Source organism: Apteryx mantelli, chromosome 1 (assembly GCF_036417845.1).
Source record: "Apteryx mantelli isolate bAptMan1 chromosome 1, bAptMan1.hap1, whole genome shotgun sequence".
Classification (NCBI taxonomy): Eukaryota; Metazoa; Chordata; class Aves; order Apterygiformes; family Apterygidae; genus Apteryx; species Apteryx mantelli.
This window is the reverse complement of record NC_089978.1, coordinates 124,948,614-124,968,979: the sequence shown is the minus strand read 5'-3', so window position 1 is coordinate 124,968,979 and position 20,366 is coordinate 124,948,614. Positions and strand designations below refer to the sequence as shown.

General features: G+C 36.5%; 1 protein-coding gene across 1 annotated transcript in view; it reads right to left on the bottom strand.

The window, feature by feature from the left end:
- Positions 1-3,229: 3,229 nt before the first annotated feature.
- CBLB (Cbl proto-oncogene B) overlaps positions 3,230-20,366 on the bottom strand; it is a 140,615-nt gene continuing 123,478 nt past the window's right edge. The window contains exons 15-20 of the mRNA XM_067300840.1: positions 18,166-18,254; positions 17,921-18,052; positions 16,496-16,636; positions 15,628-15,687; positions 12,580-12,699; positions 3,230-7,102 (exon numbers count right to left, since the gene is read on the bottom strand). Coding sequence (XP_067156941.1) covers positions 6,840-7,102; positions 12,580-12,699; positions 15,628-15,687; positions 16,496-16,636; positions 17,921-18,052; positions 18,166-18,254 — 805 coding nt within the window. The 3' untranslated portion in view covers positions 3,230-6,839. The remainder of the gene's footprint in view (positions 7,103-12,579; positions 12,700-15,627; positions 15,688-16,495; positions 16,637-17,920; positions 18,053-18,165; positions 18,255-20,366) is intronic.

The window sequence follows — 20,366 nt, the reverse complement described above, 5'->3', positions numbered from 1 at the left end:
TGCCATTGGTAGAATTATCCAGTTTGCACCTTTTCTGCAGGAGAATTTTCAAGCTAATTTCTTTGAAATCAGAGGCACAGAGTCGATCTTTTATCCTGGCAATTTACAGTAAGCACTCATCTTAATCTGCATGTGACTCCCCAACTTCATTGACACGTCTTATAAATGTATTTCAGTGGTCTCCCCTCACCCTGCACCTCATTCCCAATAACAGTAGTAACCAAATATAATTGTGACTATCCAGGCTACAAACCACATTTGTTGGGAAAACTTCTTAACTCTCTTTTTGAGACACAAGCCACCTCAAACACAAGGACTGTTGTTGGGAGAGGACGTCTTTATTGGTTTCTTTTCACATCTCAGAAACATACTAGGGGTCTGCTGAAATAAGCAGTGGATTTCATATCTTTCCCTGACAAACTTACAACCTAAATTCATCATGAAACACAAGAGCATATTTCCAGGCAGAGAAAGAAACAGAAAAAAATGTCAGTGATAACAATAAAAAAAGGTAATAGGCTTTGTTGCGGAACTCTAAACCCATTTTGGATGACTGTGTTCACAGGAGCACTTTAGATATAGCACAGAAAATCCCAAAAGACAAGACTAGCAGAACACTGTAAGCATACGAGGGATTATGAAAGAAAATAGAGGTGTGGTTGCAAGCAGAGATGGAGACTGTAAAGCGTGTCGTTACTAAGATGAAGGATGTGCTTGCTGGTTGATGTCAGTGTTGAAGAGAACTGGGGTAGGGGAAAGGGAAGAAAAACAGTCTTAGAAGGAGAAGATGCAGATGCAAACAAGTGATGTCTGTCATGAGAGGAAGGCAGGGCTGAACCTGGCCCAAGATGGGATGTGGGTGAACAGAATAATTTGAATTTCAGTGGATAATAAAGAACATATTAGTGATAACAGCCACAGTGAAGAACACAGAGAATTAAAAAATTGAAAGAAGGGTTCGAGAATTGTACTTTGACCATATTGAATTGATAATGAAGATGTAAACTTCAAGAGGAAACAGCTGAAAGTCATGATGTTCATGCAAGCTAATAGCTCCAGAGAACTATGCCAGCTGCTAGCTCAAGGTATTCCTGAAGAGCTGATGATGTAGACTTACTTACCTTTGTATGGATTTTGAAATTCAGTGATATTCAATCAGTAAATTATATATTAAAAAAAAAGGAGCTCTCTTTACTGCACCTATTGTATTGTGGCCTTATGGAAACCAACATTATTGGGGAACATTTATTTTTTGCAGTGCCCTTCTCTTCATTATACGGATAAAGAGAAAAAAGTGAGCTATTCTGGGGTAAGCACATCCATCTCCCCAGCTATCTAGGGAGAAAACCTGGCCCTTTGAAATTAATGCAGATGACTATTGTAGCCTGGTTATTCTGCACATTCAGTTCAGCTATTCAAAAGAAACAGGTGTTTTCCAAAGGTAAGTGCATGGCCTAGTTCTAAACTCCACAGGCTGGCATCCGTTGGCACACTCCCTCCTCCATGCTTCACCAGATTAGCATGTGCATATATCCTTCACAAATCAGGAAGATGAGCTTCAAAATGGAGTGTTTCCACATTAATCCTTATGACACATTTGGCTGTTTTGCTAGCAACAAAAAAACATTCTGAGCAGAGGGCTACCTCACACTTCCCTCTGCTGCTAAGGTCCTGGCGTCCTGCTGCATAATAACTTGTATTTAAAAGAAGTTCTTGGAGGAGGACACAATAATCCAAGACTGGTGTAATCCTACCAAATACTGTTTCATTTGAAATACACATCCAGGCAGTTCAGACCAGCTCACAGTCAAGCACTTGAACACATCACAGCACTGAAACAACTAAATCTTGTATGCCCACAGGAGAGAGGGGCTTGGACTGTTAGGAGAGAATTACCTTCTTCTATGTAGTTATCTGCTCCACTCCCATCTTGCTGCCTATCATGACAGTTATTGCATTGCAAAAAAGGAAGCTGTTTTTTTCAAACGAGTATTAATGTAGTTAGATTGGCTGGTTCCTACATGCATCAAGACAGATGTGGGCAGCTTTACAGCCAGAAGATCAATATTCATTGAGCTTGTGCTTTTGTTTCTAGAAAGCCTAAGCAGCAACAGTCTTATCACAGTGCATATCACTCTGAGGCCTTTAAATTCCTTCTGCCATTTGAGAAGGTTATGGAATTAAGTTTTACAAATTTAAGATTTATTTTGAGATTTAAGATTAAGAGATTTGGGATTTAAGATTTATTTTGAACTAGAATTCTCCCTGCTAGGTACCAGGATAACACACAGTGTTTTATTATGTAAATTTATAATTCTCCAGATGGAAACGCATTGCAACTGATAAGTGGAGGCAGGTGCCTTGTTCAGAATTAGGTGACTAGATTTATCAACCTAAACTTCTTGAAACATTCCAAGAGCAGCTGGCTGATAAGACCTGTGACACAATCAAGTGACAGCTGACTTCCACAACAGAGGGGAAAAATGAAAGAAACAGGCAACCAGAGGACAAAGGACAAGTATACCAAACAGTTAACTTCTGTACTTTGTAATATGCTAGTGAACCATATAATGGGCAAAGATTTAAACAAGGACTAAACAAGGTACCGTCAAAATCTCACCCTTCAAGGTCTGAGCCTACCTGCAAGGGAATGATGTTGGGCTTTAAATAGTAATAGCTATATGGTCTCGCAAAGCAGTGGGCTTAGCTTTTCTAAACATTTTCAGAATGTTGGAATACAAAGGAAAGAAAAAATGTTTTACACTCCTAAAATACTTTTTACTTTAAGACTTACAATGCTTGAGAATGTAAAGGAACAAGATTTAAAGCAACATCACTGCAAGTTTGTCGTCATTTTCTTCAGGAAAAATCTGGTTCAATTGGTTGTAAATTAATCTGCATTTGGACATATAGTTCATTCACTTTGGATTCTAAATAGTGATTATTATCTTTCTGCTATGCAACTGTTATCTGTGCCTTCTGAAGTTACTGTCAACTTATAAGTTTTTACTACTGAAATTTAGAAAGTGAAATAATGGGGATGTAAAGAGGATGTCTAAACGCAGTGATTCACCTTATTTTACAGCAAGGTCTCATTTTTCTGGTTTACAAGACAATGCTCAACTTTTGCACAAGGTAGGCTATGATTCTACAGCAGTATATGAAAAGTGATAATATTCAGCATCAGAGAGAGAGAGAGAGGCTTGAAAAATCACAGACCAACCCAACATTCTGTTAACATTAATTTTATAAAATACCTTACAAGAACAGATAAAGAACTTGAGCTTACATAATAACCAGAATTGAAAAAGAATGTGGAATAAAATATAAATTAATTGAACACATCACTAAGTCTGCCACGTTAGACAAGTTTATAAAAGGCATTTTCAGATAAAATAGTTATGTGGAAGAAAATCCTTCAAAATGGAAACTACTGAAGTCCTTTTTCAAGAAGTCATTCCTAAAGCGCTAAATTCCAGGTCAACAGGCAGTACCTGAATCTGCTTAAAATACTCTGTTTATACGCTTCCAAATTTGTCAAGCTTTAAGACACAAATTTAAATGATTTCAGGTCAGTGCAAAGTATTCAAGCTGAAAATTTGAGAAATGTAACTGAAAAAAATGATCCTGGTACAAAACTTCCTAAATTCACATTATGAAAAAAGTCTATGCCAGATGCACTGTTGAGATATGAAATGTTAACAAATTTTACCAGCGGCCATTTTAGGGTTCCAGCCAAGCCATTAACATGGCTAATCATATTCAATTCATTTATTTTAGCACAATTTCATTTTTTTCCTACTTAGAGTCTTTGGAAAGGATCCATGCTACTGATGTTCACTTATTTTGCTCAACTTATTCAGTCAATTTGCTTAAAATGCAGTAATTTAGCCAGGATGAGATAAAAGGTGAGGCCCCCACACATCAGAATGATGGTCTAAAGCCTGTAATGACATTCAACTGGAGGAAATATGCCTGTAGCCTTCATCATCATAGCAAATGTGTTTCTGAGTTTAACCAACTTTGTTCATCCAAGAACTCTCACTGAAGTCATTCTTGCTTTAAGTTGTATATGTGCATGACACATTGACAGGCTCAAACCTTTAATCTTTAGAAAGTTAAAATATTTTTCAGAGAACTAAACTATGGCCAGATTAATTTATTTTAAGCCCATTAATTCCTGCATAGTAAACATCAACACTCTAGCAAAGCAATTTCACTCTGTTTGACTTTAAATCTATTAACCCAAACAGGTTTGAAATAGCCTTTACATTCCACTATTGAAAAGTGTGATGATTACACTCATTTGAAGATTAATGCAACTCTTAAAGTTACCACTTAGGATACTGTTCATCAAGTTTTTTAAGCAGATACGAAAAAAAAAAAAGTATGTTGCTGGTGGTCACAACCAGAAAGGAGAAGCAAATAATTTAAATTCTTTATCCCCTATCCTTTAAAATCCTCTTTCAGGCAAAAGTTCCAGCTTCTAATTGAAACTGTCATTTATACTAAGCTGCAGCATAAAATTGAGAAAATGAGAGATGATAGGGCAGTGTTATCCATTAAAATACAAAAGTTCAAAACTCAGTCTGCAGATGGTTTGCTTGTCCTTGTATAGAGTTCTTCTTTTACTGTCATCACTGCTATGCTGCCAGTTAGGCTAGAACCACACTTAAGCAATTCCAGTACAACCTCAGCGTTTAACAGCACGCATCATTCTGAATTTATAGTTAGCTAAAATGCTAGAGTGTTATCAATATGATGCAGTAAACAAACCAAATGAACACGAGAGCTCAAGACGGCATAATATTTTCCCTCAAAACAGAAGAGAAAGATTTACTCAAACTAAAAGCACAGAATATAACTTCAATCAAAACTTTTCGTAAACTGAACTCAAGGAATGAACATTTAAAGGAAGTTGCAAATGCCCTTTTCTAGAACAAACTCAGAATCATTTGCTTAAATCAAAACAGAACAGAAACTCCTTCCTATAGCCTGAATTCTCCTAGTCATCTTTTATCACTGGACCAAAGCAGATTAATGATAGACATACTATGCTTTGCATTGCTGTGAAATAATTTATTTAATTATTTTTAAGAATAAGCTCTTTGTTGAAGTGACGGACTTTGACATATAACAGCAATTTCCACTGGGTGTTCTCAGTTCCTTTGAATTCAGTACTTCAAATATTTGCTGTTTTTAAATCTTTAAAACAAATGCATTGGCTACTGAGATCTTACCCTGCAAGTGGTGTAACTTTAACCACTTGCTATGAGTGAAGGAAAAAACTGACAGCTAAAAGGGAACAATAAATATGTATCTCATACCCGGTTTTGCACAATGTAAAGTTCTCAGATACTGGTCACATTTCAAAATGTGGAAACTATTCTAGCTACCACTTGGTTTATCTTTTGAAGAGTAATAAGGGAAAAGATGATTTCAAAGTTTCCTATAAAAACAGGAAAGCAACAATCATAATTATTCTGGAAATATTTGGACTCTTTAACTTTTGAGTGTACTAAAAACAGACTTAAAATTAGAAAAATTTTTAATTTGGCTTGCATTAATGTGGGCTTTAAAATAAAACCTCAGAGCCTCACTAGCCATCTACAGCAAAGAAATATATTTCCAATAAGCAGCTGGAAAGTGAATGAGTGAATCTGGGTATTAAACACATACTCAAGTGTAATAATGTGTACAGAGGAGATTACTAAAGAGCTTTGCAAAAAATTATTGCTACAGTAGCATCAGGACTTAACAGTGCATCAAAGATTTAAAGTTTCCATGTTAATACAAACTGATCCAAGCCACGATGAACCACAGGATAATCACTCAAACAAAAAATTAACCAAATTCCTCTTCGCAAAAGCTAGAACTGGAATTTACCTGAATACCATTAAAAAGATTCAAAAAGATTCCTTCTAGTCTGGTGTGCCTCAGAATACATAAGGCATTGAGAACCGGTGCCCTTGGTGTGCAACTGGAACACAGTACTATCACATGCATTTGACATTTTTGAACATTTGCAATCAAATAATCAAAATTTAAAGAGCTTTTACATGTCATGACATTGTATCACAGCTGCATAAACTGTTTTATTGTAGGTTGGGATTTCGTTTGTTCTTAATTGTGGAAACTGTGGATGAAAGACCTTGAGGATTATAGGTCACAGAATTCATGTTAAACAGAAAGCTGCCCAACATTACTGTCAAAATACCTTTAAAAAGGCAGTTTGTAGACAGAATAATGCATTTTACATTCAGATTTTTCCTCTCTTAGAAGCAAAGGAATCTCAGAAGAAAAAAAAAAATCAGTAGTGAAGGCCACATACTTTTTGCATTTGTTGATGAGCTGAAATGCAAAAACAATTAAAGCATCTTTTAAGAGACAAAAACAAATACAGAGCTTCTAGAAAGTGATGATTTAGTTGATAGGGTGGTCAGCATGGAAATTGTTGTGAATGCTACAGCAGAAGTGACTACAAGTACAAGGGAGTATGAACAGAAACACAGTACAGGCATCATCTAGAAAACTGTAACTTGCCAACTTGTAAACAAGAAAAAGCATTTCACAGATTAAAAGTTCTAGGGAAGTAAACTTCTTTAAATTATTTTGTCAGTTCAACCCTGATTTAAAAAAGTATGGCTAGCAAAAATACATAAGCCTCAGCATATTTATAAGTCTTGATCAGAGCAGCCATGATCCTTGATAAACTGCTGGAAACAGACACCCTCCTGTTAATGATGAGAGAAAAACATTCCTTCTCTCTTCTTTCTCTCATTCCCCAATCTGCACATGTATATGTAGAATTCACACGCTTCAAGAAAATCTTCATGCTGCTATAGATTGAGACGTGGGGAGACTGGTGGAGGAAAGCAGACAAACTCTCTTAAAATACTACGGGCCACGTCAACATTATTCTGGGCTATTTCAAGTGCCCTCTTGACTTCTTCAAAGGAATAGCCCTCTCCCATAAGTTTTGCAATTTTTGCATCCACATTTTCCGTGGAATTGTCAGAGCTGTACGCTTTCCTGTGGTGTATTTCTGGTGCAGTCCTCCGAGGAAGTGGTTTAGGTGGCCTGGCTGGTGCTTGTGAACCATCTGTTTCAAATAGAGGAGACAGAAATCATTATGAATTGGCTTAAATATTGTATTACAGGTAGGTCCAGCCTCAAGTTAGTTAGCCTCAAGAAGCAGCTTAAAAAGTGACCTTCTAAAGAAACATGAAGAGTTATCTTAATTCGCTGATTTATCTCATTTTAAAATTCTGATAGAAGCTGGAATCCTCAAGAAAACCCAAACTGGAAATAATGTAGTGAAATGCTAGGTTAAGTAATATGATAACAACATGCAAGCACAAGTTACAATCTGAAGTATCTGAAGTTGGAAGGAAAAGAAAGTATGATGAAACAGCAAAGGTGGAAGTAATTGGAGAGGATTTCCACTCTCAATCTACAGTTTGAGGACTTCTTGTTCCTAGCCTGTTTTAAAACCCCCAAATTTGGTCACAGTTTTATTCAGAAAATTATATAGGTCTGTAAGTTGCGCAGATGAGGAATCCAACCAAATATGCCTGAAGGAGAAAAATCCTTTGCTTATTCATACATCATGCAGATTCTGTTCAGTCAGTTGTAGCTCGTTTCATGCATACCAAGTATGCAGAAGTACAGAAATAACTGGTTTCTCCAGAAAACCTTCTAGTCCAAGTAAATTCCATGGTGAGACCAGAACATGATCCTTTCCCTTTGCCACCTATCTCTGGAAATATCTCTTTTTGCTCTCTTCTAGGAAATATTACCTTCACAGTTAAGGCTGGTGCTGACAATCATGATGTGCTGATGCAGAGACCTAACATTCAGACTCGTTAATCTTCTCAGAGCCAAGAGAGGTTAGTACTCAAGTTAACTTGGTACTTTCCCGAAACCTCTTTATCCTCACTGATTCCACAATAAGAAGCTTAAATACAACCTGTCATACAGCAGAAAACACTTTCAAGAGCAAAGTATTCTTTAAAGAAGTCTTTAATCCTTTTAAAAGGGTCTAAAAAGTTCTATTGACAAACAGTGACATTGATAGATAAATTATGGAATCTCTGGCTGTGATGCTTCCTGTTTACTTATACTGTCAGCAATGGCATTTGGCAGTGTTAAGTACTTCAGAGATAGTTTTTTAGAAATGCAAAAAAATTTTGTATTTCTTGTATTACTGTTAAAATTTGCTACTTATCATAATACTGCATAGAGAGAACATTCAGACTGTAATCCAACAGAGCGCATTAAACACTTAAGATGACTCAAAAGAGACCACAATATTGCACGTCTATTCAATGTTCATTTTTCCCTCAACCTGGTTGCTATGCATTCAGATGAAAATGTTGTTATAAATTTAATTCAATTTCTTAATTCAGAGAAGATGAGCGAACAGCACTTTTAGAAGGATGGTGGTATTCATGTAACAAATGAATAAGAGTAATTTGATTAAGAATTTACATTAAGGGGCTAAGGTTAATTTTGTTTGATTTCATTGCCTATTTTCTCTGCAATATAGTTATGAGACAACCTGCAGATAGTAGGGACTATTTCATATTTGTAAAAGTCTCTGAAGATGAAAAGCATTATATAAATGCTAATCATTCTAGTAAACACAACTCAAGACACATCTGAGCCTATGATGAAGCTACGGAAGATTTGTGGAACACACTGGATTCAGAAATTAACAACAGTTCTGGAAATGTGATTAATAATTAAAAATTAAACCAAACCATAAGCAAGTTCAAATTTCTAATTTCACTTATTTTAGAAAACTCAAATTAGACTATTAGAGAAGAATACTCTTTATATTTCAAATAATGTATCATGTTAAAAATGGTCAGCTCTTTCATGAATATTTAAAACTATTTAATATCCCATTATTATGGACTTATCTATAGAAGATGAACAAAATTAATTTGTAACCTTACATTTTCCCCTGGGCTTGAAGTACAGCAGAAATTTTTTATGTATAGTCCATACCCGTGTGTGTGTGTGTGTGTGTGTTTTACATGAAATAATTCTTGCTCTAGCCAGCCTAATACAGATTTGAAACTCAAATTACTCCTTGAATAACACCTTCACTTTGCTGAAGCTTCCTAAGAAACTTTCTTAAACAATCATGTCATTTAGAGAGGTCATTTTTAATTCTCTAGGAAGATTTGCAATATATGCATTTTCTTCTCATTGTCTCTCTATAGCACAGATATTTAAAGATTTCCAGCCCTCTCTCTCTAACTGAATTTCAGTTATTATTTTTAAGTGCTGACATCTCTTCCAATATCTTCACATCCATATAAAATTATAGCTGAAGCTGGGTATCACATTGGATCCTGAGCTTACAGATACTAAGCCTAAGCTGCACATCCATCTGGACACAGAGATAGAGGCATTTGAGCAGGACTTTCCTTCCCAACCCCCGTTCTCTCTGACATGTCAGCCACCATGGACGCCTAAATAAGAATTCAAACAGATTTTCTAATTGCCTAATTCATTTAACAGCTTCCACAGCAAGGAGTCTCCTCTATCACTCACACTTCTGTAATCGAGCACTAGATTTAACCCTTAGGAAACTGATTAGCATAAAGACAGTGACAGGCTTATTTAATAAATGCTTAAAACATGTGGAAAAACTTGTAAGTGAAGTGCAAGAGCTCTGTGGCACAGTGGGAGGAGATTATTTGCAACGATGCCAACCGTCTCTGTTTCTGCTGTGAAACAGATCTCTCTCTCTCTCGTCCCTCGTTTCTGCAGTATGCCCCATGGTCTTCCACTGACATACTAAGAAGCATCAGGGAAACAGGCAAGGAGACGAGCTGCTGGGTGATGTGGGGTTGTTGTGCAAGGCTCGCTGCGGAGCAGCAGCAAGCAGCTATGTCTAACTGGAGCAGAGAAACAAAGCATACCTAGGGGACATCTGTACTAAGGCATTGACAGAGCAGGGAGAAAGTGGGAAAAGGAGCTACTGGAGCTATTGATCCCTCAAGCTGCTAGGTATGCTCTTCTATCACGTGCGACATTTCTAAGGCAGATGAGGTAAATTGAAATCCACCCTCAAATAACATGTGAATTGCCACTGCCTGCCTGCCTGTGCCTGGAAAACCCATTTCAGCGTAAGCACCTAAATTTGCATGCCAGTGCATTAATAAGCCAGATGAGTGAGGAGACAGCAGACAAATATACTTAACTAGTCATTTGAATCCATTTCTTTCAGAATAGCTAAATTCAGTAAAACACAGCAGACATCTACATTAGAGGCCTAATTGCCTTCTACCTTTCCCGTATGTCATTGGCTGTGCTTTATAAAAGACACTAACTCTCTCAGTAATCTCCTCCTCTTTCCATTTAATGTAATAATTTAAAAACTATGTATTTAAGTCTGAAAAAACCTGCCTTGGGAAGAGCCAGGTGCATAGCTGAGAACTATTTCTTAACTTTTCAATACTAAATACTTGCTACATTAGAATAAATTTGCCATGACATGTTAAGAGTCCGGTAAAACACCACGACAGTAAGGCAGGTGTTCCAATCTTATAAACAACCAAAATGAAAAACAGAGGCCAAGGGACTTCCCACACCACTCTAGTGAAACAATGGCTAAATTATAATTAGGTTTTAGAGTGGACTACAGTGCCTTTCCAGCTAGTTCAAAGAAGAACTATATTAAAGGGCTGAAATGAAGATGCATTTCCTAAGTGAACTGATTAATTCCAATTAAATTAAAAAATAAAAGTTCTGAGTAGAGTTACACTCTTTACATTGTCTTTTTAAATCGTAGAGCAAGGTGTATCAATTCATCTTGAAGCTCATCAGTTCCATTCTGTGGAACTACTACCACTGTAAAAAACAACTTCTCAATTAATAGTATGACATGATCTATCACACAGTTTTCATTTAATTGAAATTAAACTGAATGTCTTGCAGTACATCATGCTGATTTAGCACAATATTTATAGCAAAGGTTGACACATATGGCTATTTTAGAAGATGGCTGTGGGAAACAAAGATAAAAGAGGATTTATTAAGTGACATCTAAAAGCTCTTAAATAGCAAACATCTTGCAGTAATTCAGGAAAATTTTAAAAATGCTCTACCACAGAATTGAGGGAAAGCTCCTTAGTTTTAAAAGGTGGTCATACCATTCTTATAATTTGTATTACAAAAGCATTTAAAACTCCCTGAACAGGTCAGGATAACATTGTAGGAAGAATAGATCCCTCCCAGTGTATAAAAAATATGTGTTGTAAAACAAGCTTTTTCAAACAGTGGAAAAAAACGAGCAACAATGTAATATTAACAGAAGTGTGTTCCTGTAAAGCGCTACCTTTTACCAAAGGCATCACACAGACTCTCAGCTGTAGCAACCATTAAAGATTCCATAGCAGTCTTTAGGCTTACTTAATCTCTCCTGCACTTCAAGTTGGAAAAAGATATTCTTTCTTTCCTATACCCCCTGAGTGGAGTTGCAGATTACTGTGGAAGAGATTTATCATTACTCTTAAAAAGGATATCATTTTTCCACTTGTTATTTTTGCAATTAAACACCAGTGACTAACAATATTGAAAAATTAGAGAAATAAATCCTTTCTTTCCTTTATGCGTTAGAAAAGAGTCTGTATACACAGTTCCACTCTTCTCTGGAGAGTACATTACAGAGCAAGTTTTCAAACTGTGAGTGTACAGAGAAGTTCACAGGAGTGGAGGTATACATATGAATAGTTTAATGGTTCAAGTCATCACTTGGCTATTTCTCTTTGTGGTCTCTACATACAGCAAAATAATGCAGGTGGGACAATCCTCTCCCTTCTCCATACACTCATTCATACCATGCACATCTATAAAGAAGAGAAAATTTGTCTACAAATTGGCAGAAGTACTTTGGGATACAGGTAATACTGATATTATTTTAATTATTTAATGTCAGTAGCTTTCCTTTAAATAGTATTTTCATTGCCTGAAATAATGAGTGAAACTTCAATGCCAGAGAAATTGATTCTACTGTACCTGTTCTGTTACAAATGGAAGATAGAGTTTTAATTGGCTTTGGTTCTTGCCTTTTCGTGAAAAAATATTCTTAAAATTTCTTAGAACCTCAGACAGATACATTAGTACAAAGGACAAGCAAATACTACTACTAGGGAGATTCAAGCTACACTTTTTTGAGGAACAATAGAAAAAACCCTGGAATTGAGAGGTAGGCAGTCCCTGCAGGGCTTCTGACCTCTTGTAAACTTCAAAGGTAGCAGAAAAATCCCTGCCTTTCTCAAAAAATAACACTAGAACTCACGCAAGCACTCAGTTTGGCAGTTAGTGAAATTGAAGGCAATAACAATTTTTTGCCAGAACATCTACATGACCCTACGGACAACAGGAAGCCACTTTTACTTCAGTGCAGAATTTTCACGTCTATTGTCCTTTGATGATTTCCTATCATCATACTACCATTGCCGGTTGTTGTCCTGAATGACAAAGACCTCATTGGACTTAATGGATGAAAATGACTTGCTTTGTTAAGCTGCAATCCTCTCCAAGCACAGTTTTCTACCTTACCTGAAGAGGAAGGAAGTTGATCATAGTCTTGAGATGTCCTATTTGTTTTGACATTTTCTCCAGTTACTCTACGAGCAGGTGGCAAAGGGACGGGACCAGTTATTGGATCAAAATGGGGATCTGTAAAAACAAAACAAAAAAGATGTCTTAGAATTTTTATATTTATTATTTGGCTAGGGCTGATGCATAGAACCTAAGCTTAAGATAGCCTCCCTCCCAAAAGAGGGGCCATGAATCCAAACAGAAACATTCCCCCCATAGGACGTCCGCACTCATGCACACACCCAAACTCAACACTTGCATACTAGACATGTAACTATGTCTTGAAGTGACCGAAACAGCATCACAGCTCAAAGCTAGTCTACCCTGTACTGACTGTTGCTCCTCTGTTGACCTCCATGAGGTACCTTTTAATTAGCCCTGACACTGCTAGGAGAGTATCTGACAAAGCATGAAACAGATTGCAAAGCCTGCAGCAGCACAGTTAGAAGTATTCCTGCTAGTCAGTGTGGTCAGAGCTTGGTCACACTCCTATTAGTTGCAGTCCACAAAGACGACAGGGCAGATTTGCTATTCATGCAGTCCCAGCTACTAAGTAAATGTTGAAGGGACTGGTAAAGGCTGTTTAAATAGGCTTTTCAGTTCCCTCTGCTGATTACAGGAACAAAATAAAAAAAGAAAGGGGAAACAGAAAGTTCTGGCATATTCTGTCCTCCTTTACGATTTTTTTTAGGCTATTTTGGATGCAGCTCAGCAAGTGTTTAACATCATTGTGGACCTGGTTTCTGTTCTGGACTTATAATAGTCTAGGGGAACATGTGTATCGCTGTGTATGTGTGTTTGCATTTTTGCTATTGATGATGTGATCATTACTCTAATCTCACAGACTCTGATGGATAGCCGAGAAACCACCTCAGACTTGTACAGAAACCAATCATAATAAACTCATCATAAATTATCTGCTATATAAATGCAGTGGTTTATTTGACAAGATGCAAAGTGAGTAATATGGCTTTAGAAATGCAATTTGAATAAAAAAAAAGACCAATACAAGCATGTATCCCTCAGTAGGTGTGTACACTTACAAGATTAATGAAGAGTGCTGTTGTAAGATTGAATTAATTGTGCAAGTCACCATAAATACACTCTCCAGATTTTTATTTAAAAGCTATGAAATGTTTTGTTAACACTATCAATGATGTTTCTCAGATTATTTGGAAATAATGCTTAATAACTTAAAACTTCACATGTTTCTTGGAATTGCATGCAGATCTACAGATATTGTGGGAGAGGTTTTCATTTTCTCTCTCTGTTCCCATTAGGACTCAACAGTGCAGTGTGTGCTTCTGCATCAGATGATACAATTGTGGTACCCATTTAGACTGGACTTCTGAATATTACAGTATTTTTATTTTGAAGTGTAGAAGATAAGCTAATTCCTGGCCCTACATTTATGAAGATCAACCTTTACATCCTGTAATGTGCCAAGTCATTACTAGGATTCATGCAGAGGCTTATCTGACAAGATATGCACTGAGCTGAGCTCTGCGTTATAAAATACACACAGTTTTGGCAAATTACTCAATGTTCAGGTCTTGACTGATAGCAAAAAATACATAATAAAACATTTCAAAAAAGGTCACTCAGGTTCAACCTAATTATTTATACATACTTGTATTGGGGCAAATTTATTCAGAGCTTTAAAGTCAGTGTTGATTTTTAATGAAGTTTCACTATCAGAACACAAGCTATAAAAAAATTTCCTTTTTTTGTGATTTGTTACAGCGAAGCAAAACTGTCATGTTTCACTATGTCATTGACGCAATTCCTTGTGATAGCCTGATTCAAACTGAAAAATATATACAAGATTTCTAAACTTTGTAGATAATTCTCATGTCCATGACTGAGTGTCTCTGTCACTATAACAGTAAAAACAAAACAAATGTGCATGCACCTAGCAAAGATTACGAAGATAAAAAAATGCAGCTGAACTTACGTAGCACTTGAACATTTTGATACTTAATGCAATACAATAAACTGAAAAAACTGCACTTCTTGACACTGACAAGGTCACTTGCATGCCCGAACTTGTGATTTTGGCCTCTACCTTTGAAAATACTGTTAGTTCAGACTATTTTACTTTCCAGCCAAGAAGAGTGGCAACACTTTATCACATTATTATAACAAGTGCTTCGCATGACAGGACTGCTCCAAAAATCTAGCATCTAATGCCTGGAAAGGAAATGAGTAGGTACAGATACAGGAATCAGTTGTTTATTACGTGAATATCGGAAGGCAATTCACATTTCATCACAACACAGTCATCTGTTTTCTGATATATGGATTCTTTTTTATATATTTTATCTTAAATTTTGGAATGTAATTGTTTCCAAACGTAATTACTTTCTTTTAAGAGCTGTAGTTAAATGAGATGTACATTTATTAAATGTACCAATAGATAGGAAGAACATTTTAGTATTATGTGACTATTGTTCCTAGAGAACAATACAGTACCTGTGACACAGCACAACAGGAAAGAATGCTGGAGTAAAACTTGCACATTTCTGAGGACACATAAGTCAGATTACTCAATATTAATGTGGGTATAGAACACCTGAAAGTTTAATTTTTAGATGAATTTTGTGTGGTCTTTATATTTTGAGATTTGGGGTAAGAAGATCAGAGCTGCTGAATCAGATTTTGGTGGGTGTAAGCATCCAGGCACATGTGAGCAACTTCATTAACTTGTAAGCAGATGGGGTGCAGGAATAGCCCTGTTTCTTAAAGTCTTACAAATAACTTTTGGAATAATCACCTCTACTAATTTTTCCAAAACTTCACTAGCTCACTGTTAACCCATAGCTTTTCATCCACAAAGGACAGGCAAACACTCTACAAATTCTTAGGCTATTATGAAGTTGCACATAATTCCTTGTCATCTATGTTCCTGCATTCCTGTGATACCATCCATCAAAACATTTCAGTACTCTCCATACTGCTTCTCATACTCATATAAAGAGATGGGAGGGGGAAGAGTTCTAATCATACCACAAGGCAGATAATCACTGGGAATAATCTTGGGACAGGTAAACTTGCCATCAACGTCCTCTGGAAGTTTCCAAAGACAGGAGAGGGGGGAAGGAAAAAAAAAAGAAAAAAAGACACACTTCATAGACATGGACTATAACCCATAAAAATCTTGTTGTAATCTGTATCATCATCAGAAAATGTATTTAAATTAATTAGCCCTGCCAATCAAACACTGTTCAACTCAAAGACAAAATACATAAATTGTGAGCATAGCTTTTATGTCTTTTAAAAGCCAAATACTGGACTGAAAAAGTATGACAGTGATTTGGGGGAAAGAGGTGAAAATCTGACTTTTATTATCAAAAAAATCTTATGAATCAGAGAACCCTGCAATTGTGCTGTTCACAATTAATATAGTTCTGCAGCAAAATTTTACAATAACAGTGCTAACAAAATAGGATGTTACTTTCCCTTCTTTTCTCATCTTTCCCACTTAAAAATAAGACAAAAGGCATGTATTATATTGAACTATAAAAGACAATGGATTTGACAAAATGATACATACTAGTATCACAGAGCACAATAGAAAACCTGGCACTTCAAAAGTAACGATCCTTACTAGAAAAGCACTATTTACCAAAATGTGAGGCCTCGTATAAAAATATTGACTTTATCTCATTACTTCATGATAATGAAAACCTGAGTCTTTTTATATTCTGAATTGTTTCATCTCCACCATTTTAAAAACCTATTTTTCTGGTTTTTATATACTGAGCTACAGGCAAAACAGACTTCTGAGGCTTGATGACAACTTTATCACAGAACAGATAAGCTTCTGGAGTAAATGAAAATTAAATAAAATACACTGTTCCTTTTGCATTCCTACCAGGAGGCTGAAGGAACAGTTCATGTCCTGAAGGAGGTCGGCTTCCTGAACCAGCAGGTTTTGTGTGCTCAATGATGCTGTGACGAGCAGGTGGTGGTGGTGGAGGAAGCAAAGGTAGCGAGCTATCAAAGGTATCTTCACCTGCATTTAGGAAAGACTTATTAGATAAGTAAGACTTCAATAAGAATAGTACAGTAAAGAGCGAAGCCTAAAATTTATTTTTCTCTGGCTGCTAACAGAGGCCCTCACTCCTAGGGTTCACCTAGCAGTTCAGTGACTCCAGTAACAAAAGTGTAAACCTGACTCTTACTATGCACAACACACTTCTAAAACATGCTCTGAACCACCTTTGGCAGCACTCAAGTTTCTTTTCTGGGATAGGGGAAGAGATTTTGTTTAGTGGCTCAACTGCAAAGAATGTACTGTAATGAAGACCTTGCTGAATATCACTGTAGAACAACAGCTATGCTTCAGTGGCTAAGAAAATACATGTATTTATAAACATCAACACTGACTACATCAGATCTGCTACTTTTATACTGTGTATCATCTTACTGGAAGATCTGCTGATTTAAAGCTCTGACCCAAGAGATCGACGTGAATTTCTCAAGCCTTGGCAAAAAAATTTACCCCTATACAAAGATGGTGCAGGTAGGACTAGGTTTACCAAGCAATGTGATTTTTATCTGCTCTTCTCCTTTCAATTCTATGCACTCTTGCAAATCTGAACACTCAGGGACCTCAGAAAGTATAGTGGCAGAAACATGGCAAATGTTCAGAGGTTTTATGGAACCAGAAAATTGGATGGTGACACACACAGCATAGCCTAGCAATCATACAGCTGAGTTTGTCAATCAAGGTATAGGAGATGGCCTCAAAAAGCTCACTGACTTTTGGATACGAGAGCACAAATCAGGGTTGGGAAAGACTGTTTTTGATGACTGTAGGCAGCAGTGAGTTTTGGACTATTTCTTGATAATGGGAAAAGAAACAAAAACATTTTTAAATTTAATTTTCTTTAACGCAGATGCTACCTCTTAGGCCTTGTTCTTTGCATGTGATAAAATAGACATAAACATTCAAGCTACAATATAAAAAACTCTCCACAATTGCGTTAAATCGCAATAGTCAAACTTCACATTAAATGACAAAAATTCATAATTTATTTTATGGAAAACATTTTTGCCTTTCTTTGTAGTCTGAATACAGATTTAGTCTGCCTTTTTGTCTGTGTCTTCCATAAGGGCTTACAGACAGATGCCAAGCACAGATTTTCATGAAAATATTGAAGCACAGCTGTGCGATTTAGTCCATAGCTTGTTCAGTACTCTTAACATACACATTGGTTGTTTTTTCAATAAGCATGGCATTTGGTTAATCTATGCTATATTAACCATTAAATGTAATCAGCAAAAAGTCTGCAACCTAAAGGGGGCACCAGAAGATCATAATCGGAGGGTGTCCTGTTGAGCAAAGAGCTGTGTTTTGGGTTGTCTCTGGTAGGAGGTCGTGCAGGTGGCAAAGGTACTGGAACAGTAGGTGCATCATAGAGATCTCCTGAATGACACAATCACAAGAAGTGAATGCTTTCTCGCTGTACCCCTAGAATGGCACAGAGTAAATTTTCTTGTTAAAGAATGAAAAATTAAACAAAAAGGAAAAAAATATACCTAACTCTGGATGTTTTGATTTCTTCATCTCAGAAGCAGCACTGTGTGTTCCATTCGTTATTCCAGTGCATTGACCGTTCTCACACACCCTGAAGACAGACATTAAAGAAAAAAGAAATCTACCAGTTATCTGAGTATTAATTCCCAGAATGACAAAGTACCTGAGTTGGCACAATCCATTATATTGAAACAAATGAAAGAATATAAACTGTACCAATTTTAAAATTTGTTTTTCATATTGAGAGCGGGTACTAGCTAACTCCCAACAAAATCCCTGGGCGGAATTATACTGCTTTCTTGGTGAGATACTGACACTGCTTAAAAAAGTTACTCAAGGCTTAAATACCAGATAGAGGAAGAGCTAACATTAAATATAGTCCTCACTTCAGAGCTATGTTTATTCACCCAGTTAAGTCACAGACTCAATCCTATTTCACCTTCCCAACTGTTAAAATTCCCCTTGCAGAAATATAAAGAAGGGAAATGTGGGTTTTGGTAATTACCCACACTGAAGTACCCAGAAAGAAAAGGTACTAAAAAAACCCCCAAAAAACAAAAAACAGAACACACTGCTGGCAGTAATGTATTTCAACTAAATTCTTAGCCAAACATTTAAAATGTAAAATAAACAATCTCTGCCAAAGTAGTTTTACATGCATCTATTAATTTATTTATAGAAAAGCTGAGTCTTGCTGATTCTTCTACTACAATTTTTTAATATTTTAAAATTAGAAGTACATTACTCCCCCAAAATTAAACAACAGTATCAAATTTAATATTAAAACCACCTACAAACTTAAGAGTTTCAGGCAATAAAGTAGAAAGATACCAATAATTATCTACTGGAGATCATTTTTATATGATGACTCAGTTGAAAGATTGAGGGACAATAACAGAGAATGAAAGCCTTTTAATAATATTAAATATTACTCGAATAAATGTCAAAGAACTGGGAAATGACTCCTGTCATTAGAGCTGTGGACCCTGCATGTTCAGAAAGAACCAGAGAGTTTCTTTGGAAAGGGGGCACCATGCTAGACAGTTGGGGGGGGGGGAAGGTGAAAGAAAGGGAGAGAGAAAGAAAGGGAGAGAGAAAGAAAGGGAGAGAGAAAGAAAGGGAGAGACAGAGAGAGAGAGAAAGGGGGGAGAGAGAAAGGGGGGGAGAGGGAGATATTACACACACCATTATTACTAATTGCTGGCAAACCTGCTAGAGGTTGATACAGCTAGAATTTCAGATTTGGGGTTTCACCAAGAGTGTGAACACTAATTGTATCTACTTGGGCCATATGGAAAGGAGGGATGAATACAGGTCTGGAATCATTTAGAGTATATAAACAGGAAAGAGCAAGTGAAATTGTGTTTGTGGTCCCCAGAGTTATAACTAGAGGTAATGAAATAAACATAAGAAATAATTACAAGACTGAAAAAAAAAAAGCAAAACAAACTCTAATGGTAAGAGCTATTTAGTTGTGTATTGGCTTCCCCAGGGGAGTGCCAGGGGAAGTGTTTCTTCCATCTTTGAAATCAGATTGGTTCAATCTCTCAAATGCAGTGGCTACAACACTCTTCTTTTGACTCCTCAGCAGAGGCACTAAATAACTAAGAATCTTTTCAGCTTTAATTTGAATTTATTCTTCATTTTCAATAATTTAACCAGCCACAGGCAACAAGACAACCTATCATGGCAGCACTGAAGAAATTTCCAGGCCACAGTGAGCCCAGTTAAGTGATCAGTTTAGAAATCATGCTGAAATAGCTGTTTACATTGGCAGTAGACAACACCAGGAAGAATGGCAGCAAATTAGTGCTAACAACCAAACCTTTTGTCCTTTTCTTTTCGGAAACAGCTTTACTAGGAAAAGACAGTGAATGTAATAATATATCATTCCTCTAACAGTAGCTACATTAGACTAAAGCTGAAACTCTTCTCTTCCATTTCTTATTGCTAAACTTGCTCGTATGTGGGAGGAGGAGATCAGCTGTAACAAACCAGAAAACTAACTTATCTGCTAGAAAACAAGATTGTGAATCATTTTATGTGTTATTTTTGTACTATTTTTAGAAGTGTCATATCTACTGGCAAAAAGGCAAAAAATCTTAGAATAAATACAAATTTGGGGGTAGGATGGAGGAATTATGTAGTTCATAAATTACAAATCACCCACAGGAAGTTCACAAGAAGTTCTGTGGGTTCTTTA